The sequence below is a fragment of the Rattus norvegicus genome, chromosome 1, assembly GCF_021556685.1.
Source record: "Rattus norvegicus strain SHRSP/BbbUtx chromosome 1, alternate assembly SHRSP_T2T, whole genome shotgun sequence".
NCBI lineage: Eukaryota > Metazoa > Chordata > Mammalia > Rodentia > Muridae > Rattus > Rattus norvegicus.
In genome coordinates this window covers 52,653,495-52,679,697 of record NC_141534.1, presented here as the reverse complement: position 1 = coordinate 52,679,697, position 26,203 = coordinate 52,653,495, and the positions used below count along the sequence as shown (strand labels likewise).

The 26,203-nt window shown below is 36.0% G+C and overlaps 1 protein-coding gene across 15 annotated transcripts in view; it reads right to left on the bottom strand.

Annotated features, from left to right (window-relative positions):
- The window catches only part of Qki (QKI, KH domain containing RNA binding), a 111,994-nt gene that overhangs the window by 65,512 nt on the left and 20,279 nt on the right, over nt 1–26,203 (bottom strand). For all 15 annotated transcript variants that reach the window (XR_015635258.1, XR_015635259.1, XM_087581110.1 and 12 more), the window contains 1 exon segment: nt 9,907–10,049. Coding sequence is in view for 13 of the 15 variants with exons in the window: in XM_087581110.1 (XP_087437236.1) it covers nt 9,907–10,049 (143 nt within the window). In the remaining 2 variants the exon portion in view is untranslated.

The following is a 26,203-nucleotide window of genomic DNA, read 5'->3' as shown; positions in this document are numbered from 1 at the left end:
TCTACCTTATTTCCTCAGACATGGTAACTTACTGAATCCCAAGCTCACATTCACCTAGGCTGCTGGGTTAGAATCTGACCATCCCAGTCTAACTGCTACCACATGTGGCTTTTATGCGGAAAATGGAGAGTCAAACTCAGATCCTTATGCTTTTGTGAGCCCTTTACCCACTAAGCCATCTCCATAATTGTTCCCAGTCAAACTTTTACAAATATTAAGTGGGTGATTAAAGATGAGGTGATGACTAGGCCTGTTGCTTGTTCTTGTGCTGGAGATGCAGTTGGGGCCTCAGCTATGCTAGCAAGTATTCTCTCACTGACCTATACTTAAGTTTTCTTGTCCTTTTATTTTGGTTTTCTGCCTTTAAAAGTTATTTGACACGTACAAATGTCAAAATCTATATTATGAAATAGGCTTTTTCATTTTCCTTTAATAGCTTTCTGCCACTAATCTTACATTACTATTAATATGGACACAAAAATTTTGCTTGACTTCATACTGTATATTTGACTATATTACTTTTAACCTTTCTTTGTATTTTAATTAAATTCCTATAAGCAATATCAAAATAAATGTTTTCAATCTATCAATTTTTCTGTTTTAACTGATCCCATTTGCACTACATGACTTTTATCTACTTCTTACTAATATATACTTTCTATATATCATACCTTTCTGTGTTCCTTTTTCTTTTCTGCCCTGCCTCCCTTTCTCATAGCAGGGGGAAATTAACACACCAGGATATCTATTTGTTTTCTTTTTCCTATTAGCATTTCTATAAGCTACATACCTGTTGACTCTCCTTGAAGTTGCATGCTTTAAAATCACCTGAAACTTTTACATCTTAAATTCAGGAATATATCATCACCCCAAGTCCTGTGTGCCCCTACTCTCAAACTCATGGCTTTTCCCTTAATATATTCTTCTCTCTCTCTCTCTCTCTCTCTCTCTCTCTCTCTCTCTCTCTCTCTCTCTCCTTCTCCCTCTCTATGCTGTCTCCATTCAGTGCTCACATGTATGTACTTTTTCAGGGCTGACCATTCAACATGAGCCATTAAGGAGAACATCCCTAGGAAAGAGTGCTTCTCTTCTCTCTCAGTAGGCACTGAATACCTGTGGTTCTGGATAACTTTTTATATATTGTCCCTTTTCTGAACAGATTCAGAATTAACTTCACAGAGTAGTGCGGAGGAGAGAAGAAACATCACAAGAAAAATCAGTCATATGCAGCCCCGTGTTTAACCCCAGAAAGCCCTTCCAGCATCTACAAGCCCCTCATTTTTGTTAGTTATATATTCCCATGCCTGTCCCTCTAAAACAGCCTGGACAGAGACAGTCACCTTCGTACTTCATCACACACCGTGCTTAGCTGTAGTGTGTCTCAATGGAACAGGCCTTACAATTTCAAACTGGATTAACAGATCATGTATTCAAGAGCTCATGTATTCAAGAGCTGCTAAGAATAAGTAATGAAACAGATGTGAGTAATTGAAGAAAAAGAAGCAAGTTTCCTTGCTCAAAGGTCTGCATAGGCCCTTTTCAAAACCAGCAGTCCTGCCAGCTATTCCTCAATGACAGCTGTACTCTAACCATATCTTTGACCCAATCGTGTGAAAGTGTTAAATCCAATGTGCTCCATGGCTTTCTAGCTGTATACAAGAAGTTTACTGAGATATATACTTTGGTTCTGGCTAAATTTGATATGCATTTTTTTAATTTTTCAAGTTCTTTAAAAGTTTTCATTTTTTAAAAAAAATTATTTATCAAACATAGGAAAACAGTCTGAAAATGTATGATGAAAGAAACATGCTTTATCTGTCTGAGTGCATAAATGTGTGGGGATAGGGGGATATTTGTGTACAGGCACATCATATGTGTGCATAAAAGTGTCAAATATAAAAGCCAGATGACAACTTTGGGTGTAAGTTATCTTCCAAATTAAGACAGGTATCTCTTTGCTGTTTGTAACCATGTATACCAGGAGAGTTGTCCTGTGAGTACCAAATACTCTTTGTCTCTGTCTCCTACCTCCATGTAGAAGAGGTTCTGGGATTAAAGATATGAGGTTTTGCCACAACTGTACATGGTACTGGGGGTTCAAACCTGGGTCCTTATACTTGTACAAGAGACATCTTACCTACTTAGCCATCTTCCCAGCCCTTATAAAGACATTTTATTCTAGCATGTTGAGTTAAGGAAGTTTGACACACATCATTTATCAAGACAGTTGGTCTACCCCACTATTTGTCCACTGAACAAATGCATATCCTACTCTTCTGACATAAGTATCTTTTGCTATAAATACAGCTATAAGACTATAGAGAAAAAGTTAATTCGTACAATTATTACTTAACTTTAAAATTATCGTTAAAACAGATAAAACAGAAATATTGAGTCCATAACAAATACAATTTTCTTAATCCTAAAAAAACCAACTACTACTGTACTCATGAACCAACAAATAGTTCAAGTATGTTAATGTGCATACCATAAGTATGCTAAAGTGCATACCATCAGTATTCTAATGCAATTGGAATTGTCAAGGTCATCCTTCCCAAAATGTTTTAAGCAGGAATGAAAAAAATTTAATCATAGCAGCTGCTTTGTCTATTGCAACCAATTTCCAGGTTAATGTGCTATGCCTTACATTAAAACTTGTTCTGTATTGATTTATCATGTCAGTTCTGCAGCTTCATTCAATTAAAACAATGTCAAAATGCTTTCAAAGAAAATCATTTCAGTCTCAGCCAAGTGCAACTTGAAAAGCCAACAGACAGAAAAGAGAAGAGAAAAAAAAAAGAAAGAAAAAGATACTCATTAACCTTACTGTTTAACTACAGACCTTTGCTCCAGCTCACCAATTATATTTCTACCAAGTGGCATGTTAGTTTCTAAAGGTTTAATAATCATATTTTTGCTCACTACATTTTAAATAAATATAAGATTTTTCTGAGGTGACAAACTATAAACTGAAAACTCCAGAAACTTCCTTAAAAGAGTACAATTAAAAATAAAGCCTCCTTGTGAGACATTATCCAAATAAATGACTGATTATAAACTGAAATTCCAAAAGCATCTCATCTCAGTATCACTTTTAAGAATCACTAGACTGTAATCTCTGCTTAAAATTCTGGAACTAAAAAGTTATAAATTTTTAGATTTGAAAGTTATAAAAGTAGATGTAAATTTTGGGTGGCTTTTTTGTACAAGAGATAATCTGGGGGCTGCAGAGACAGCTCAGCAATTAGGAGCAAATAAAGCTCTTTCAGTACCTGAGTCTGGTTCTTAGCACCAAGGTCTGGCTACTCAAAACTATCTAATTCCAGCAACAGGAACTCAGACATTCTTTTCTGTAATCTGAGGTCACCTGCACTCACAACATGTGCTCACACCCCAATTTCCATAGACACGTACTTTAAAAAAAATTAAAAAGATGTTTATTTTATATAAAAGTCGTTTTTTATAAATATCTAGCCTGTTTATTATTATCAACACTGGTATGATCTTAGCACTGCTGGAAATTAAACCAAGATCTTCACACATGATAGGCAAGCACTCTACTACTAGGCTATATTCCCATTATCTACCATTTCTATAATTTTAACTAGATATTTTACAAATCCTTACATTTTATGCCATATAATCAGCAGCAGAAATTAAACATACCCAATCAAAAGAATGCATGTATATGTACTTATTGCAATCAAAAGAATGCATGTATATGTACTTATCAAAGAAGACAAAACCGGGTCACCTCTAATCTAGACAACAATGGAGCTTATTTTGGGTAAGTATTTACCTGGATTAAATTTTTTAGCCAAAAATTTCTAAATAAATATATCAAAATGTTTTGAGGGTACAGGGAAGTGAGTATGTCTTATCTCATTTATAGATTCATGTTAATTCTGAATTAGTAGCTAAAGACTCCTGGAGAAAGGGCTACTTTATACAACATAAGCATTTAATAAACCATTCATATATTGGATATATTGGTCATTTGTAAACATTTGTGTTTTATGTCCTATGACTCCAAGTACTATGTACTAAAAGGCTTCTTACCAAACTATTTAAGTAAAGACACTAAAACTAACTCCTACTACAAAGAAAAACTACTAAGCAGTTAAAAAGATTTAAAAGAAAAGACAGGATTTCTCTTCATATCCCTGGCTGTCCTAGAATTCACTCAATAGACGAGGGTGGACTCAAAGTCAAAGGTCCACCTGCCTCTGCCAATCAACTGCCTGGACTAAGGGTGTGCATCGACATGCCGGGCTTAAGAACAAGACTTTACATTGGCTTATGAATTAAGATATCCTAAATTAAGACAAATCTTCACTCAGTAAAATACTGAAACCATTTAAAACAGACTTGGGCAAGACAGGTCTTTTTAGAAGCAAATTATGTAGGTTAGAAAATAAAATTAAGTCTACAAGGATGAGATTATCTATTACAGCGTGTGTTAGAAAACACACACAAGCCTTACAAGCTTCTTAAGCATTGTTTTTGCTGTTGCGCCTTTATTCAAACCTAAGTTCAAAGTGTTGTCGGTACTTCTAAGTTTTCTTCCTGTCATACTTACTACCTTACTACCCGAAACTCGCGGCCCCTCTCTCCATTGATCCCACAGTAATAGACACAAGTTTCTCTCTGTGACCCCCGGAGGGTTCTTGAACCCTGCAGACAGGTTTGTCTTCCCTCCTCTCAACAATTTTGCTTGTTCCTCTCACAGCTCTTAGCAAAGCTGTATGATAATCTTGTAGGTAATTTCTGAAGTTAGAAGCAGTCACCTAAGTTCACACACACACAGACATGCACGCACACACACACACGCACGCAGCACGCACACACACGCACGCACGCACGCACACGCACGCACACACACACACATACACACACACAGAGCAAACATATTTTCAGACAATAAAAAACTGTAAACAGGGAGAGTATCCCTAACTTGAAAACACAAAAATCCAGAAAGTTTCAAGTATCAATTAAGCCACTCCCTTCATCCCCCCCATGGGGTGGGGGAGGAATCTTTTGCATTTTACAGATCTTCAGATTAGATAAACTTAACAGAGTCAAACGTAAGCAAACATTCAAAAATACTCCAAACAGCTGAAATCAGAGGAAGAAAAAATTGATAAGTATTGCCAACAAAAAATGAAGCTGATGTCATTCTCATAGGAAAGAAATTTGTGAGATTTTAATTCTTTATAAAATAAGTAAGAGACCACTTGAAACAGTTGGTGCCACAGGTCTAAATATAAAAAAGCAAAGAACATAGAAATAAATAAAATAGGGTCTGAAAAGATTTAAGAAGTTACTTTTCAAAGGCTTAATAGATTTGATATCACTTCTTGGCCTTTTGCCTAAGATCAAGTGTAATAAATCTGACAAACCTTTACACCGGAGAATCAAACCTCCAAAGGAGACAAGTGAAGCAAGAAACAGTTGGGAGAAATGAAAGACTACTATGAATAATCTAGACAAAGAACAAGATTACAGAGCGATTCAAAACTCTCCAATAAAGAAAAGCATAATGACCATACAAAATTCCAAATATTCAAAGAATTGAACTAATCTGTCCCAAACTTTTCTACAAAACTAAACAAAAAGCACTCCTTCAAGTTTTTACTTTAAGAACATTACTCCACACCAAAGCTAGATAAGAACACATAAAAATGCAAAACTTTCAAACTAGTTATCTTTGATGAAGAAAGATGCAAAAAATTCCAAGCACTATGACATTCAATGGATAAAAAATCTGAAGTTTTCTCTTTTAAAACTAGGGACAACTCAAAGATGCCCATTCTCACCATTTCACTAGAAGACCCAGCCAGACTAATTAGGCCAAGAGAATGAAATTTAAAGTATCTAATTCGTGTGGGGGAAGCATAAATTAAAATGTCTCTTTTGCAAAGAATATGATCTTCTCTCTATTGGAAACTTTTTAAAGATTTTATTAAAAAAATAAATAAACTTTAAACTAAATCCAAAAGTTGAAGAATATAAAACTGCATACAAAAAAAGAAAATCCGTTTTCTTGTCTCTGCATTAACAATAAATAGCCAGAAAAAGTAAAGGCTGGAAACATGACTCGGTGCTTAAGAGCATTTGTTGCTGCTCTTCAGAGGACCTGGGTTCAGTTCCCAGCATCATCCACATAGCAGTTCATAACCATCTGTAACACCAGTTCTAGTGAAAGCTGACACTTTCTTAAGACCTCCTCTAGGCAGCATGTGGTACACAAGTGTGTGTGTGTGTGTGTGTGTGTGTGTGTGTGTGTGTGTGCGCGCGTGCGCTTGTGTGTGAATAAAATGAACACTCATACACATTACATCAAATTAAAAACACATACAAAGAGAAAAATATTTAAGAAAGTGATTCCACATATCATCAAAAAGAATGCTATCACATCCTAATGAGTCCAAGTGTGTACACTGGTAAAATGTGCCCACTAACCAGAGTGGTCTACAGAGTCCATGACATCCCTATACAAAATCCCAACTCTACTTTTCATAGAAACAGAAAAAGTACTTTGAAAAACTTGACTTTTTAAAAAATCATGAGGACTAATAAAGCTCAGAAATAACACAAGTATAAACGGTTAAATAATATAACTAGCGTAAGAATGTCAAGCATCTACATACAACAAGATATCAAAGAAAATTCCTCACTAACCAGTCTGAGTGCACACACCGATAACCTGGATTTCCACATCCAAAATAAAGAAGCTGGATCTTCATCTTACACCACACACAAAAATTAAAGTTCAAGTCAGAAGTAAATACTTGAATTGAAATTGTAAGGTTTTAAAGTTCCCTGAGAGGTAGATAGATGGTTCAGCATGTAAATTATTTGCTCAGAATGTATGAGGGAGGATTGCAAAAGCCTTTTTCGAAACTAGATGGATTTATTACTCCAACTGTGATCTAGCAACTGGCCAGCAGACATAGGTCTCTTGAGTTTGATGTGCTCATGTCTAGCTAAATCCACAACCTCTGGATTCAAATGAGAGGCCATGCCTCAATAGGTAGTGAACAATCAAGGAAGACATAGGATATAACCTCTGCCCTCCACATGCATGTACACACAACGTACATCTGCCCCTACCTACATACATATGTGTATTACCTACATATATATGTGTATATAATAGGGAAATAAAAAGTAAGTAAGTTCTGATATTGGCCATGATTTTTACATATAATGTGGGGGGAAGGGGAGAGAAGCAAGCAACCAAAAATCAACCCTAAATGGGGTTAACAAAGTAAAATAAAATAAACTTACACACAGGAAACAAATCATTAAGCAAACCACAAATTAAGAAGCAATACCTGCAACTAGTCCACAGATAAAAAATTAATATCCAGAACACAATGTTCAGAACATAATACAAAACAATAAGTAACAAAAAAATCTTTCCTTCAAAATAAACAAGCAAAAATCTTAAGTATAGTCCCTTCTACAGAAGACAGAAATCTCTTGTTGAACAGGCACAAGAAAGGGTTGCTTGCCATCACTAGTCCCCACACAAGACAGACTCTAACACTGGCTGGAATGATTTCCACAGATCATGCGCGCACTAGTCCCTGCAGATGGGGTCTACATAAGTACAACTGCAACCAACCACACAAGCTCAAGGGATTCAAAGTTCTCGTCTGGCCTCCACAAGTATTGCATGCTTGTAGTTTACACACATGCCTGTAAGCACAGCTTTACATATAAAAATAAAATTTTTAAAAGTTTTTTAATTGATGAATGAGTTCTGGGTTTTTACTTCTACTGCTTTGCACTATGTATTTATATGAGGCAGCATTCTGGGCACTGATGATTATACAATTAAAATGTCAACTAGCTCTGAAAAACATAAAAGATGTTCTGTATCTGAAAAATAGAATAATTAGAGACTAGTTAATTCTTATTGGGAACATCAGTATGTATGCACATGTGTACACATGCACATGCATGTACACATGCACATTCATGCAAAGGCCAAAGATTAACTTTGGATGGCTTCAAGAATTTGAAAGCCAGGCTCTCCAGATGAGATCCACAAAACCCCGTCACTGATATTCTCTCCAAGGCTTGGGGAGGTCCCATCTTATATAACTGCCTGCAATGCCCCACAATCATTCAATAAAGCCTTATGGCAAAATTACTCTAAACTGTTTGTATATTTGCAATTAAAACTACTTATAAGACTAGAGTAAATGTATAAGCTAAAGAAAGCTGCACTAAAAAAATCCAAGTTGTGAAATACCAAAAACCCATCCCTCATTAATTCAATTTAAGACATTTATACTCAATCTACAAACTAATATCTGAATAACAACTAGCAGACCTAAAAAACATCTTAACATTAGAATCATTCTTTATTTCATTTGTGTCCAATAAGTGTTCTCAAATACAATAGCTATTATTTTTCCTTTATAGTCAGTAAGAAGTAGATGGCTATTATGTGCCAGTATCACATGGTGACTAACAAAATGATGGCAGTGAATTAACAAAGGTTCTTGTCTTATGATCAATATATTCTGCTAGACAGGGTTGGGGATTTAGCTCAGTGGTAGAGCGCTTGCCTAGCAAGCGCAAGGCCCTGGGTTCGGTCCCCAGCTCTGGGCGGGGGGGGGGGGGGGGGGGAATATATATATATTCTGCTAGGACAGTGTTCTCACCCCTCCTAATGTTACAACCATTTAACACAGTTCCTCATACGGTGATAATCCCTATCTATGAAATTATCTTTGTTGTTACTTCATAGCTGTAATTTTGCCACTGTTATGAACTGTAATGACAATTATCTGGTATGCAACCCTGTGTGAAAGGGTCATTCAGAACCCCACACTACCCTACAAAAGGGCTATGACCAACAGGTTGAGAATTATTGTACTAAAGAGAAAGAAAACACAGATAACAGTACTACAGATGTGAAGAGTATGGGGTACAAATTGGGGAAGGGGTGGAGATAGACAGAACCAGACGGCTTTTAGAATAACTGGTCAGGGAAAGCCTCTGCAAAGTGATATTTAAACTCAACCACGCGTAAGTAAAATCAGCATCCAGTCACAGTGAATGGTGTCTAAGTGACATAAAGATCCTAAAGCTGGGAATAGATATGACTTATTCTCAAAGCCAAAGGAAGGCCAGTATGATACAGTGAGGTGAAAAAAAAAAAATCACTCAAGATGAAGGCAGAGAAATACAATCACTTTTATTATATAGAATTTTGTAACAAAAGGCAGAGCCTGGAGGTACTTACTTCAAAATCAGCCAAGTATAGGAAGAGACTATTTCCAACAAGATACTACAGACTGGCTGAGCAACTGACTAACACTTGGGGGCAAAGAGCAATCAGACCAGAAAGACAAATACAATCCCACAGAGAGAAAAAGAAGAAAGTTTACTGCTCTTCTCAGTGAAAACAATCTTGTAACTAAAGCATGGATATTCGTGTATGATATTTAAAAATGAAAATAAAACCAGATGTGGGAAAAAAAAAAAGAATCCTTAAAAACTTGAGAGTTGGGAGCAACCAGAATGAACATCACTCACATACAGAAAGAATGACATGGTTCAAGCTATGGATTCTGTGGTCAGATTGAAGACTATCAGAGTTGCACTTCATCTTTAAGATTCAGGACAAAAGTCTCCCACAATTCTTGACCTCTTTTTGAAATTCCAAAGCTTTCAGCATGATTATTTCCCAAAGTGACATAGCAAAACTTAAATGGAAATATACTTTAAAGAGAAAACATTTAATTAGCCATATAAAGTTATTCTCATTTCTAATTTCATACACCATTTTTTAAAGCAGCTGATAATACGTACACACCTACTAAAAAGTTATCTCTTCACATATTATATGAAGCAGAAACCACAATCAAAACAACAGAATATACTTACATCAGGGTATTCTTTTACAGGCACATAAAGTTTCTCTTGTAACTGAACAATGGGTCCCACCGCGTCAGGCAATTCTGCACTCCTTTTCTCTGTACTGCCATTTAATGTGTCATTGTACATGTCTTTCCGTACTCTGCTAATTTCTGTTAAAAATAAAAATTATAAATGTGTTAGACAAAAAATATTCGTGCTAATCCTGGAAAGTGGAGAGGGGTGCTTCATTGATAAAATGTTAACTCTTGAGGAGCTGTGGGACAATCCTATTATTTTCTGGATTGAGCCTGCTAACAAGATGATAGCCTTCATTTCCATCACAAATCAAATTTATACTAGCCAAAGTACACATCTTATCAAAACTAACTACAGAGTAGACTTTTGAACATAATCATATAGATTTAGTTTACCTAATATTTTCAAGCTTAAAAATGAGGCCAGTCATTTTAAATGATAGTTTTAGTTATGTAACTGCCATAAAAACACATAAGACAAAATACCAAAAGGCTCTTTTATTCTTCATAAATAATGAGCCTCAGTAAGATTTAAACTGGACACCACTTTATTGAAATGATTTAGATATCGTTAATGCACTCAAGATGCTCACAGACTAAATACATAGCAAGTTTAGCCAAAGTCTGAGTGTGGTGCACACATTTAGCAGTTAAATCCATTAAGAGAAAGAAAAAACAGAAACCAAAAAAACAAAAACAGTAGACTGGACTGACACAACTGAATGAACCCTGAGGGGAAGAGGAAAAACAGCACTTAATAAGAACACAAAAGGAGATGCAAAGGAAGACAAGTAGCAAGCAAGCCAGTGATCAGACACTATGGAACAAATAGGCAGTAAGGATGGTGCCTTGGACTAGACCACTAGACCACTAAGGTAGGACTAATCAAAGGAGTTTCAAGGGATGGTAACAGAAAACAAACCACACTGGGTTAACAAAAAACATATGAATTGAAGAAAGCAAAGATAACCAAAAATCAATGACCTTTACCCCCCAAATCTATATAATTCTTAGGTATTAAATGTACTTTGGGAAAACATGAAAACTGCATTTTAATAAATCAAACTGTACAAAGAAAATAGATTCTTCCATAAAATATTTAATGAGTTTCAGCTATATTATCAGCAGATAGACTTGCACACTGGAATATACATCACTACAATAAGGTATTTCATTATTAATTGGATTAACCCCTACATAACTGTCTCTCCACTCTATAGAGTAGTGCCTCCTTAAGAAAAAGGAGAAAATTTCCACTTCAGTAAATACCTTATGTATTTCAAATAAACAATTTAAAGTAGTCATATTAAGAAACTCTCAAATATGAATGCATTACAATTTTCCTAACTACTTACTTAACTCAATTTTGTTCAGTAAAAACCACAAGAAAAAGGTACAATCCAAGTATTCTTAATTAAGTTATAAAAATCTTAACCATTCTAAGAATTACACATTTTCCTTTTTGATGACCAGCAAATAGAATCAAAAAGTATACTAGATTTAGCTAAAAGTAGACTGCAACATCTTCCTAACCGCTCTATACTCCTAATATTTAATTAAATTAAAATTACACAAATATTCTTTAGTTCGTGTCCCTAAATAAAAGTATTGGTTGGTATTAATTTATTATCATTTAAATTTCTTCACAAAGTAACCCATTCTGCGAGGACATAAGCATACCACCATAATAAAAATTCACTAATATCATCCCTTTAAAATGAAACACAGGCTGGAGAGATGGCTCAGTGGTTAAAAGCATTGACTGCTCTTCCAGAGATCTCAGTTCAAATCCCAGCAACCACATGGTGGCTCACAACCATCTGTAATGGGATCCAGTGCCCTCTTTTGGTCTGTCTGAAGACAGCTACAGTGTACTGTAGATTAAATAAACAAACAAACAAAAAACAGCACACAGGTGACATACACTACTCTATTGTTGAGGGTCACCATAACATGAGGAACTGTTTTAAGGGTCACAGTATTAGGAAGGTTGAGAACCATTCAGCTAGAGATATGGTTTAATGGTTAAGAGTACCTATAGCTCTTGGAAAGGACTTAGGTTCCATTTCCCAGTACCCACACAGGAGCTAACAATTTTAACTCCAGTTTTAGGGAAACTGACCCCCATTCTTGAGCTCCTCAGGCACCAAGCATACACATGGCATACTAGCACAAATGCAGACAAAATATACACATGCATATTCATTCACACATAGGGCCTGGGGGCAGGGACTCGGTGGGTAACAACATGTACTCTTCTTACAGGAGCTGAGTTGGGTTCCCAGCACAGTCAACAGGCATCTAACAAGCCCATGTACCTCCAGCTCCTGGGGGATCAAACACCTCTAGCATCCAGGCACACCTATATTCAAGTGCACATACTAACAGTCACTTACATTATTAAAAATAAATCATAAACTACATCTGGTTTGCATATAATATAGGTGGAAAATCTCTAAGTAGGACTGACAAGCTAAAAGAGAAAGAAAGAAAAAATAGGCACTACACAAAGTGGAGGGTGGGGGGATGTAAGTCAGCCATGATGGAAACCTTTAGTTAAATTCTCAGCACTGAGATGGGAGATGGATGGTGGGGGAATGACGTTTGCTGCTATAAATGCAAAAGCAATTCTAAATAATCAAGAAAGGACAGCAGCACCACAACACAGAGGAGAGCTAGAGATGTGGTAGAGTGGCAAGGTGCTTATGGCATGTGCAAGGCCCTGGAGTCAATCTCAAGAGTAGGGCAGTTTGCTATTGCATTAGAGTTCAATATTTGAAAAATTAGTATTTTAAAATAATACTATGTTATCTATGAGAATTTCATTCAACTCATTTTGATATTTTCTCACACACACACACACACACACACACACACACACACACACACACACACACACAGACTCTTCCTCCTCCTCTTCCTCTTCCTCCCGGATTCAATCTCCCTATCCACCCAACTTCTCTGTTTTTGGCTTTGTTTTTTTCTCTTTAACACATCGAATACAATGTGTTACCCAACTACTTCTTGGGAGTGGGGCTTGCCCTGGTCATTACCGAATGCCAATAGGTCCTTAACTTGTGATGGGATTTGGCTCCACTGTTCTCCCTCTATTCTGGGATTCTGTCTGGCTTAAGGTGTCACAAGTGCTCCAAGTTTAGATGTGCAAGGGCTCTGTTGTGTCAGAAAACTGTTCCCCTGAAGTTATCACCACACCAGGCCCTTACCGTCTTTCCACCCCACCCCACCTCAGGGACGTTCCCTGAGCCTTGAGATGATATGCAGAGCCTATTTAGAGTTAAGCCCTCTGTAGTCTGAGTGTTTATGTATTGTTAACTGCCACTTACTGCAAAATAACTTCTCTGAAGATAGTTTCAAAATTCACTGATCTCACTTAGGATAATCTACTATTGTAAGAAACTGTCATAATGTAATAGTTCAAGGAATAAAGAAATTGTATTTTCCAGATAAACAAACTTAGAAAAATAAAGAGAACCAACTATAAATGATTAGAAAAATTCAGTTAGGATGGCATTAAAATATTCCTACAAATAAAACAAACATTATTACACACTATCATCCAGTTAGTTAATATGACACACCAGCCTTTTCACTTGTATTTCTATAGAACCTGAGCAATTCTTTAATGAGCAAGTCAAAGTTCTGTGAGTATCTGCCAGCCGCTGGGTCTGAGCTCCTAGAACCTGGACCTTCAGTAAGGACTTGTGTTGAGCACATGGGTGGGAAATGAAGGGAGGACAAGCTAGGTCCCAAATTAAAGCTGCACAGGCCATGACTCTAAGCCTACAAAGAACGTTATATCTAAGATGAGTGTTGCACCTGACTTTTCAGTCTTAAGGTTTACATCTCTAATAATAGTATAAAAATATGCACAAGATAGTGCTGACAGGAATGTAAAAAAAACTAAAACACACTTGTAGTCCTCCAGATTACAAACTAATTCATCACTGAATCTAAGAAAGTCACTACCTTTCTAGCCAGAATAGCATAAGCAATTTGAAATACAATACTCCAGTCAGAACAAAATCTGATTCTAGTTCTTACAATAACTCTATGATTTGAGATAAGTCTCTTATTTAATCTCTCTATATTAGTGCCTCATATAAGTACAACTCACTGAATAGCTCAACTGAATCCAATTCTTTAGACTTCCACTTTTTTCCTTCAAATTCCTGCTCAAAACTTTTCGCTCCCTAAGTCCTAACAATCAGAGACTCTACTAACATCCTAACAACTTGCGGTGATTCTATCCATATTGGCCAGGACATATACACAATGGTGGGTTCATTTATAATGTACACGAATGACTCACAGCAGCTGTGTTGTATACATTCCCTTGTGTCAAATATGACATAATGCTGAAACACTCTGCAAACATCCACATGACTTTCAAGCTACAGCAGTGGTTCAGAAGGATCCAAGTTCAGAACCATTAGTATTTAAAACTTCTACTACAGTAACTCCTAAATTGTGTATTTATCTTCCAACTAAATATTCAAGTGATTAAGAAAGACAGTTTCTTAAAAACAACTCTGAAGTCGTAAGCACTTCTGAGCTAAAACTCCCACTCATAAAACATCAACCACTCACTGACACTTAGGAGCTTCATAAATGCTCAGAATCTGTGATACTCAAGTAACCTGTAAACCACCCAACATGTTTTTATTCCCTTCTACTTATTTAGACACAATCTAATTAGTTAAAGTTTCTCTAAAATTATAAAACCTCACAACATTCCATGACAAAAAGATGAAGCATGAAGAGTAACATCTACTTCCTTCCGTGAAAAACACTAATCCTTAGTCAGCTTTACAAGCAGTGCTCACGTAGCTAGTGGGGTTGTGGCAAGACTCTACCCTACCCTCTCTCCACAACTGCAAAGCAAACATTTTCCTTTTTTTTCTTGTTTATTTTCTACTACACATACCCCTTAAAATGATGTTAATCTGCTGATTTACTACTGATTTCTCAGTCAAGATGACTGCAATTTCATAAATCACATTTTGCTAGTTTGTACATCAAAATATCTGCACGACTTACAAACTACCTACTTGATAAAATCTCAACACTAGATACACACTATCTAATCTGGTAGGGGATGGCATAGGGGTGCCCTTTTTTTTTTACACTGTCTCATTCATTAACAGCCTAGGGTGGCGTCCAGCTCACAATGGTCGTTCCTCAGCCTAAGTGCTGAGGAGTACAGATATAGGTTATCACACACACTCCACCTTCCTCCAGGTCTGCATTATAGGAAATCTATAGTTTGTGTCTTTAAACTCAGAAATCAAACCTTCATCTTTATAGCATTTAGGTTTTCTCCTTCAAATTTCTGTATGAACAAAACTATCTGTGTTTAAGATTACAAGATGAACTCGTTGTACCATCTACAATACAGTCAGTCATCTTCCACATCCCTGCTTTAATAATCTTGATTTTTTTTTCTCTTTTTCTAACTAAGCCCAACTGTCAGTTATTTCTGTTCCTAGCAAGGGAGCCGAATTGTTTCTCACTGGCTATTACTGAATCATCTCCACTCATCTCTGTCTCTTCCCCTCAGTGTACCTAATTAGGTTTATTATTCCCATGTCTCATATTTCAGTTCACTATTTGCCTCTGCCATTTTCTTTCCTATCACTTTTACTGTATTGGTATATGACTATAGTAGCTACATGAATAGCTACTTTGCAATATATAGAATGACAATATCAAGGACAACATAAGGAAATATCAGATAGAAAAATAGAACTGAAGAAATTTAAATTAAAAAATTAAGTAGTCATAAATGTATAGATTTAATAATGTAATACTAGAAGACTTGATAAAATAAAAACAGCTCTATTTAACTTTCTGATTGAGACTTTTCAACAAATTGAAATTTAGAAAATTATTATAAAATACGTACTAGCTATTAATAATTAACAAAGCAATTAATGGTATACAATCAACACAGAAAAACAAGATGCATTAAAGTTTCAGGTCTTAATGCCATATTTTTAAAGTTTAAAATATATATTGTTTCAAATAAAGCATGTCTTTTGCACTCTACTGTGATAACTGATTCTAATAGGTCAACTGGACATACTAACATTACAGACATTTTATCTGGGCAGCTATCTACTTTTTCTTTATGCATCACACTTAAATACATCAAGATATACCTTAACAGAATAAACCTAGATACACAGAAATATAGGAAAGTATGAAAAGATTATAATTTACTTGATCATGACCATCTCAGTTTTAAATTAGTATTTTCATTGATTTGAGTAAATTAATAGCCAATATTTTACACATACATGCTTTGATTATATGCAGGTTTTAAAATGTTACTATAACATTGTATGTCAGCCTTCTACACAAGTTTAAATAGATTCTATTATTTGCTACCTGCAATTAACTTTTTGATGGGTTATTACTGGGACACAGTCAATACAAACAGTAAAGTAAGGGTTTAATATTTAAAATCTTAGAAGTGAATTTTCCTTAACATGATGCTTACTAAATCTTAGAACAATATTGGAAATCTATTTATATCCTAAAGAATTAGCTGTTATGTAGCCATATATAATTAGGATTAACAGAGCTCTTTCCTATGCTGTCCTATAAATAAAAAACAATCAACAAAACCCAACTCATAATTTACCATCTACAAAAGAAGTTTAGTCATTTTGAGTAGAGAAAGTCCATAGAATGTATCACTTCACTGTGCTTACTTTAAGAAGATACATCTGTAAGCTGGAGCAAATAAATTTAAATACAAGGGAAGCAAAATCATACATTAGAGAAGGCACTCTGAACAAAAGTCATGGGAAAACTAGATAGCCACGTGTAAAATAATGGAATTAGATCTCTATCTTCCATTCTGTGCACAGAAGTAAATTCAAGGTGGATCAAAGACCTTAATGTAAGATCAGAAACTCTCAAATACTACAGTTAAACACTTCAAGGTACAAGAATAGACAAGAATGTTGTGAAAAGGACACCAATGGCCCAGGAAATAAATAATGAGAATTAACAAGTGAGATTACATAATGTTAAAAAGCATCTGGGCAGCAAAGAGAAAAAGTAACAGCAGCAGCCTACGAAAGGAGAGACAAGTTTTGTCTACTATACATCTGACAGAAGATTAATAACTAAAACACACAAATAAAAAATTAAACATCAAAAGAACAAATCATTCAAAGAATGAGCAGATGGAATCAAGAATAAAAACTACCAATAAATATATGAAAAAAAATGTTCAACGACCTTTACCCTGAAGGAAACTAAAAGCTACATTGAGATTCCATCTACTTCCAATCAAATGGCTATCAAGAAAGGACAGACCCTCATACACCACTCATGGGAATGCTGCAGGCACTACTGAAATCATTGCAGAGAATCTTCAAAAGCTCAAAACAGAAATGTTGTGTAGTCCAGCTATTCCACTCCTGAATGAACACACACACACACACACACACACACACACACACACACACACACACACTCTCCCGCTTCCCCTCCACAAGGAAGCAGAGTCAGAAGCTGGAGCGCGATGACTCAGTAGTTAAAGCACTTGCTATACTTCGAGAAAACTGAAGTTCAACTCTCTCAGCACCTAGGTCAGGCAGCTCACTTCTACCAGTAAGTCCAGCTCCAGGGGATCCGATGTCTCTGGGGTTCTACAGACAACTGCATTCACCTGCAGATGCACACACCTACACATAATTAAAATTAAAATGTTTCAAGAATCAATAAGAGTACCACAGAGATCTGCACACCCATTTTTACTATAGCACTAATGACAACGGCCAAGACATGAAATTAATCCAGACATCAACAGATGAAATGTATAAAGAAAATTTATTTTACACACACAGACACACAGACAGAGACAAAGACAAGTTTTATTTAGCTGTAAAGAAATAAATATGACATGTAGGTTGCAAGTGACTATTAGTGGAGATAAGAGGGATCATCAGGGAAAAATGGAAGAACAAGTAGGTAAAATGAGTTGTGTTCATAATATGAATGAATTAAAATGAATAGCTATGATAGAAACTAATTTTATAAACAATTAATAAAAGGATGGACAGATGGCCCAACAGTTAAGAGCCCTTGGGTTCAATTCCCAGCACCCACAAGACATGTCAGAGCACTACCATTTGCAAACTCAGTTCAAGGAAATCTGACTTTCCAAGGCACTAGGCATACACATGGTGGCACAGACATACATACAAGCCAAACGCCCACATACACTGAATAATTAAAATAATTGATGTGAGCAAATACTGCTTCTGTACAGAGAGGTAACATAAGTCATTAGAAAGACAAGTACAGAAATGAAAAATAACCTTCAAAAAATGAAAACCAGGTTTTTAAATTGAGATACGCAGTTTTCTTCACTTTAAAGCTTAATTTTCTTTCAATTTAACAACAATGAAAAATAAATGGTTAGTTTAGTATGATAAGTGTCAATTAATATTTCATAAAAATGACCCTGCTGTTCACCGAGTTCTCCAGAATTTTATGCAATTCCAATTCTATGAAGCTTTAAGATAAATAACTCATAAGGTTGGTCGGTGATATTAGAAGATAACTAACATAAGAACCCAGGTTTAAACGTAACACTACAGTGTTAGAGTTTTATTAACTCTTTCCTTCTAACCTACAAGCAAAGGAATTGAGTACTCAAGACATAGCAAGTAAAAAGTCTTAAAATGTACTATTATAAACCATTGAATTTTTAATCAAGCTCATTTCTGTTTTTTGAGAGTTTCTTTATGTAGTTCTGGCCACCACTAAACTCAGAGACCCACCTGCCTATGCCTCTTGAGTGCTGGGATTAAAGCCATATGTCACCACCTCAGAGCATCTGTATTTTTTCAAAACTGGTTCTCTTGTTTTTTCTTTTTAAACTTGTTCATTGTTACACACAGATGCTCATCCTGCACACATCTCTAAGTCAAAATACCAATTTCAGGAATCCATTCTCTCCTTCCAGAGTTTCAGGGAGGCTTGAGACTTGCTTATTAGCAAAGTGCCTTTACCTTCTGAGCCATCTCTAATTTTTTTTTACTGTTGACCAGAATAATGGCAGTAGCGTATTGTACTATGAAACTACAACTAATACAACAGAGGAAAAGAGATTTATAGATTCCAATTAATAACTGTCAAATTAAGATAAAATTGTTTTTTAAAGTTACTAGTAGGAAACCATCTATAGCAATAATGGCATCCAAGAGCTTTATGCTAAAATCAATGAGCAACAACACTGGATAAGGTGTACTATTAAAGAAACTTTACAGTGAAGAATTATGTCAATCAAAACTCCCCACAATTAAGCAATTAAAATTAACACACATACTCACCACCCTTCCTAGTTTGATGCACCAAAGTACTTGTGTGTTTTTCTTGCCAAAATACATAACCTCAATCTACCTCAATCTACTCATTTAATTAAAAAAAAAATCAGATTAACTCAATACTTAAAAGCTTTTAAAAGTACCCAAGTCATTAGACAGGGAGGAAGGAAGAGAGAAGAAAGAAGAAAAAAAGAGAGAAAAGAAGACAGGACAGGACAGGACAGGACAGGACAGGACAGGACAGGACAGGACAGGACAGGACCGACCACCACAAAATTAGAGGATCTAGAGGAGTAAAAGTGCATGAGCTGGACTTGGTCCTATAGTCCCAGGACATGCAAAAGGTAGAGGCTGGAAGATTAGGAACTTAACTTGGCTACACAGTGAGTTTAAAAACAAAAAAGCCGGGGCTGGGGATTTAGCTCAGAGGTAGAGCGCTTACCTAGGAAGCGCAAGGCCCTGGGTTCAGTCCCCAGCTCCAAAAAAAAGAACCAAAAAAAAAAAAAAAAAAAAAAAAAAGCCTAGGTTGTGTGAAACCCTGATTCAAATCAAAGGGGAAAGGAGAGAATAGAAGAAAATTAAGTACATGAAGTAAAAAGGGCAAGGACTGCTTTTAAAATCTGAGTAGGACTTGCAGAACACTTAACAGCACTACATCAATGGTGTATTGTCTGGTCACAGTTCTACTTATGGCTATATATGACTTAATATGAACTCCCATATTATTTTTCCACATTTTTACAAATCTAAAATTTTTTCAAAGTGAGAATTAAATTTAAGAAGTCTTTGCTTTGTGCTTTAGATTTATTTATTCCAGTGAGGGGAGGGAACATTCATAAAACTAAGGTCATAAGAACATCTTAACCTAATAAAACATTTAACTTACCAAGTCAGTAAAAAAAAAATTACCAGCTAAACTAAGGAAATCAAAGTCATTCACAATAATCGTTCCCAAAGTTTGACTAAAGGTGCTAAATGTTTAACTGTGCAACTTCTCTTTCTCGCCCCCTGGCTCCTTTACATTTATACTCTTAGGTTATTGCCTTCAGAAAAATTAAAAAAAAAGAAAAATCGCAAAACACTCAAGGTCGTAAAAATCCGAGCAAAACTAAAACACCACCTTCCGAGTACTCTCAAGATGGCTGGGGAATAATGGGTTACTTTATCTACACAGTTATTTCCTTTTATTTACCCTGTTTTATTTGTATTCCCAATTTGATGCAGTTTCAAGGAAGGAAAAGGCTCAGAATAGTAATTGTGTCCACGGGTTTTATTACATGCACACCTTAATGCCATGAAAAACAAAAGAATCAATGTAAAGTTACATGAGTGTTATAGAAGCCCAAATACAGGAGCACTCTTTCATGCTATGAAAAAAACTAAAAGGAATTTTTAAGCATACTTTTTTTTTAATCTAATATATACAACATTCATAAAGGTCTTTTACAACAAACAGCAACATTAGATAAGAAAGGTGAATATGTCAGCAAAAATCTTAGTTCTTTTTGTGACAAAAGCCAATACTGCCCTCAAAAAATCCAAGTAATTGAAACTGCAAATATCACTGCAATACAGTGAAAGCCCCCTAATTAAACCTCAGCTAGTTTAAGGAATCAGAAAATCTACATAAAGTTGCATTATTGGAAGAAGTGCATTTACTACACTTTTATTGTCTCCTGAAGTATACCTTCTACTATGGCAGTCTTGGAGACCAGTTTTAATAGAGTTGAAATACAGAATACAACTTTTTGAGATCATAAACATTAAATTTATCAAAATGAACAGTAAATGCTACTGTTTAAAATATAAAATAAAACACAACAGCCCAGCAAAAAACCTGGTAAAGAATATTCTAATCAAGCCCACTACCCTCACAGCTCCAGCCATATCCAACTCCTCCGCATGGCAATTTCACACATCTGAAATCAAACTCCAGTCTTGGCTCATAAGTTTTGTTTCTCCTGCTTTCAAAACAGGCAAACTCATCCTCATACTTCCATGTCCCCAAATATTATGGTTTTCAGAATACATATTAATATCTCACCACTTCAACCTGTACCACACTAGTTAGTTCCAGGCATAGCTATCTCAGCAACGCACTTACCACATGAAAATAAACCAAGCTACACTCGTAACACCTTCACCCAAGCATCAAAGATGGATATAAGCTTGACTAAGTTGGTCTCTTCCTTAACATAAAGGCTCTTCTCAGCACAGCTCGTTCTCTTTATTTTGGATTTATGAGGTTTGACAAGAGTATATGTTCATGACAGCAATGCTAAATTCCTTTAATGGATCACAAACCAGATTAAGTGCAAACTTTCAAACATGTATTTAACAAATAGATACCAGTGCACTCAGGTCAAGACCATAGGCAAATGGATTATGAAAATACAGACATAGTTTCTGTTGTATCAGAATCCATGTTAACAAAAAATAGTTGAAGCAAAGTACAGAGGTATGGCCTTTCAAAGAAGTATCAACTACTTTCTAATGTCACATAACAACAATCTTATCTTTTACTGAACTCCTAATTGACAAGACAGATCAACCATAAAGGATAGGCTTATAGCAAAAGGGGGAGGGAGGGAGCCTACAGCATAATCTGAGAGATTTATACCTACAAGTAGTATGTTAATTATAGGGTCATGTAGCCTATATAAGTAGGAGGTGCTTTTAGACTTCATTACTCAGGGGAAACTGAGATCTCAGAGAAGAAAGTGAACTTAGAGTTCCTTTTCTGATGTATCCTTCATGTTCAGGACTGAGGTTCCAAAATCACACATGTACAACAAAATACCTGGGAAAGCAATCCCATCATACATTGCACAAGAGGTGGATCCACAGAGCAGTAGTCTATTATTAATTCTTCAAGCAGTTTTTTTTATTTTTTTTTAATATTTATTTATTTTATGTGAGTACACTGTTGCTGTCTTCAGACACACCAGAAGAGGGCTCCAGATCCCATTACAGATGGTTATGAGTCACCATGTTGTTGCTGGGAATTGAACTCAGGACCTCTGGAAGAGCAGTCAGTGCTCTTAACCGCTGAGCCATCTCTCCAGCTCTTCAAATAGTTTTAATTGTATGAGTATTTTGCCTTCATATCTGTCTGTGCAGTACATGTATGTCTGCTGTCTGTGGAGGCCAGAAGATGGTGTCTGATATTCAGGAAATGTTATTAAAAATGGTTGTAAAACTTCCGTTTTGATGCTAGAAATCAAAAGTCAGTTCCTTCTCTCCAAGCCCCTACAGTTAATTTTTTTTGTAAGCCAATTTTCAGCTACTACTACTCTACTCAGTTCTGCCAGTACTCAAAAACCTTTCCTGAAAAGAATTTACACTTCACAACCAGATGCTAATGGAATTCAAAAACTTGAATAGTGGTAGTTTTAACAGCACAGAACTTAGAATTTGCTATCTCAAATGCCTTATTTCTTCCCATACATCTTCCTAATAATTCTATCTTAGAGATGAGAGATTTATTCTTATAGTGTGGTTAGGTACATGTCCTTACAGTTAAGAACTATTCTTATGATTTTAAAGTTAGGTATTTGAGATATGAAATTTAGATATTTTTATTTAAAATCATTTAACAATTAATTGAAAGTCAGGTTTCAAAGCTGGACTTTCTCTAAAGTTGTAGTCTTTAATTCATACAATATACCATCTCCAGCATTACTTTTCCAGCCTCAAACTAAATTTGACTGTTTCTGGAGCAAGTAGCTATGGGTAGGAAAACCAGTAACATGAGCCAGACAGAGAAAAGGGAAAATAATGGGGAAAGAGAAGAGATGTAAAATTGAATCTAGGGAATAAAAAGACTGTGATACCAAGGCAAGGAATGGCATATGCAAATTACAATTAAAGCTGGAATGAAGGCTGTGTCAAAGATACTCATCCAAGTCACAACTGCCCCTTTCAAGCTGTCAATTAAGCTTTTTTGCACAGCTCATCCATGTTTAATGATATAATTAAGACCTGAGGTCACTCTATGGGTAAACTTATAAATTCAGTAGAAAAACTTATTTTGAACAGCAAATATTTATACATGTCTGGAATAAATTGGATGTTCAGCTAGTATGGACTGAATATTTTTAGTATGGAATCAGGAACTTATGTCTACAGTTTTCCAGAAGTTAAGAATTGGCTTCCATGAAAATAGGTTGACAGGTAATAAAAATAAGACACAAAAGCTTGGTGTTCTGGGTTATGCCCCCGGCTCTGAACGCTAAAGAAGCCATCTCTTTTATTTAAAAAAAAAAAAAAAAAAAAAAAAAAAAAAGACTTCATTGTCACTGGAAATTGGATAACTAGTTAAGTCCAGTAATTGGAGATGACTATAGGGTGTGATTTAGATAGAGACTAATCTTTACCACACAGTAATTACAACCAAGCCCTTCTACAAGCTTTCGTTGGGTAAAGGAATTTGAAGTCCATTAGCAACCCCCGTATGTTTATTTCTAAGCAGGGAAGTGATATGGGATGGTGGAATCTCTCAAAGCCAGGCCAACGCACAGCTGTCAGTAGCATCACTAAGTGGTGCACCAAGTATCAAAACATAAAAGGCAAACTCACTTAAGAAAATCAATATTAAGAGATGACTCAATAATTAATAAGAGTACTAGCTACTCCTCCAAAGGACTAAAGTTTGATTCCCAGCAGCCATACATCAGCTCACAGCTGTCTGTAACTTCAGGTCTAGGAGATCAGATGCCATTCCTGGCCTCCATAAACATACATACAGGTAAGACATTCATACACACAAAACACCGTGTGTGTGTGTGTGTGTGTGTGTGTGTGTGTGTGTGTGTGTGTGTGTGTAATTTTTAAAATGAAAATCATTAGTAATGGAGTAAAGAGTGTGTTGAGAGACACCCAATGTCCATCTTCCAAAAATAACATACTGAGTATTTTTTCTCTTGAGAAAAGAACAACACAATCCTGACTGAATCTCATGTAGATACCACACCTCTCTGCCTTAAAAAAAGGTTGTTTTTTTTTTTTTTCACAGAATGACGCTGTCAAATCAAGCCATTTACAGTCAAGTTATCCTTAGAGGTGTAATTAGGAACTTAAGACAATTTAATATTTTATGCACAGTGCACATTAGGAAGTACAAGGAAAGAAAAGAGAAAAACTTGTTCTAACTACGTTCATAACTGAACAACCAGTTCACAAATTAAGCAAAATACTAATTAAAAAAACAAACAAAAGTCTCACAATGTAGCTTTGGTTGGCCTGAAACTAAGTATGAACCAGACTATATCCTACAACTCATAGAAATCTACCTGCCTCTTTATCTGAAATGCAGGGTTTAAATGTGTACACCATCATACTAGCCAAAAATTTACCAAATGACAGAATGGTGATAAATATAACCAACGGTGAGGGATGGATAAACTATCAAAGGCACATTATCTCTTTAATATATATCATTTTTTCATCTATAAAATGAATCTGTTCCCACTGAAAAAAATACTGAAGATCGAGACGCTATGTTTATGTGTTTAAGAAGATAAATACACGTATCTATGTGCATACACTCCCAAATAATATTACTCACTGCTGTATGAATATAAAATGTCTCCCAGAGACTTATATTTTGATAAGTAGGTCTATAGCACAGGTTGAATATCCACTTAGTAACTATCTGAAAAATAATTTAGATTTTAGGTCTATATAGATGTTGGAAAAAAGTTTGCACATTGACTAAGAGACTGCCTTGAGGATGGAACCAAAGTCAAAATAAGAAATTCATTTATGTTTCAAGTATTTCTTATACATGTTTATTTTATATTTTTAGCGTGTTCCAATTTTTATGGTAAACAGGTATGAAATTTTCCACTTATGGAAAATATCAACCTTTATAAAGTTTTGAATTTTGGAGAATTCTGCATATTCAGATTAAGGATGTTCGACCTGTATCCACTGCTACAGTAAATTATAATGCATTAAATACTTAGAGAAACCATCTAGCACATTCTATTGACAAATGAGTCATGAACAGGAAAGCAAAGGTATAATACAGCAAAGTCATGTTACCTATATACCCAACAATCATTACTTTTTACAAACCACTAAAATACAAACCCCACAGAGTCAGCCTATTAAAAATGAGCCCCGGGGCTAGAGAGATGGCTCAGCGGTTAAGAGCATTGACTACCCTTCCCGAGGTTCTGAGTTCAATTCCCAGCAACCACATGGTGGCTCACAACCATCTGTAATGGGATCTGACTCTCTCTCCTGGTGTCTGAAGAGAGTGATGGTGTACTCACATACATAAAATAAACCTTTAAAAATGAGCCCCAAATATTCAGGGCAAATGGTCTCTTTAGCAACTATTTTTAAAATGTAACAGCACACATTTTTATTATCTGGGTGTTAATTTTTTTCTTTTTTTTTATTGGTTATGTTATTTACATGTTATCCCCTTCCCAGTTTCCCCTCTGAAAACCCCCTTTCCCATCTCCCCCTGCTTCTATGAGGGTGCTCCCCCACCTACCCCACCCACCCACTCCCGACACACAGGACCAAGACCCTCCCCTCCCACTGAGGCCATCCTCTGCTACACATGCAGCTGGAGCCATGGGTCACTGTGTATCTTTGGTCAGTGGTTTAGTGCCTGGGAGTGTTGGGGGTGGGGGGTGGTTGGTTGATATTGTTGTTCTTCCTGTGAGATTGCAAACCCCATTCAGCTCCTTCAGTCCTTCCCCCAACACCTCCATTGAGATCGTGTGCTCAGTCTGATAGTTGGCTGCAAGCATCTGTATTGGTCAGGGCTCTGGCAGACTTTGGGGGGGGGGGGGGGCCTATACCAGGCTCCTGTCAGCAAGTGCTTCTTAGCATCAGTAATAGTGTCTGGGTTTGGTGTCTGCATATGGGATGGATCCCTAGGTGGAGCAGTCTCTGGATGGCCTTTCC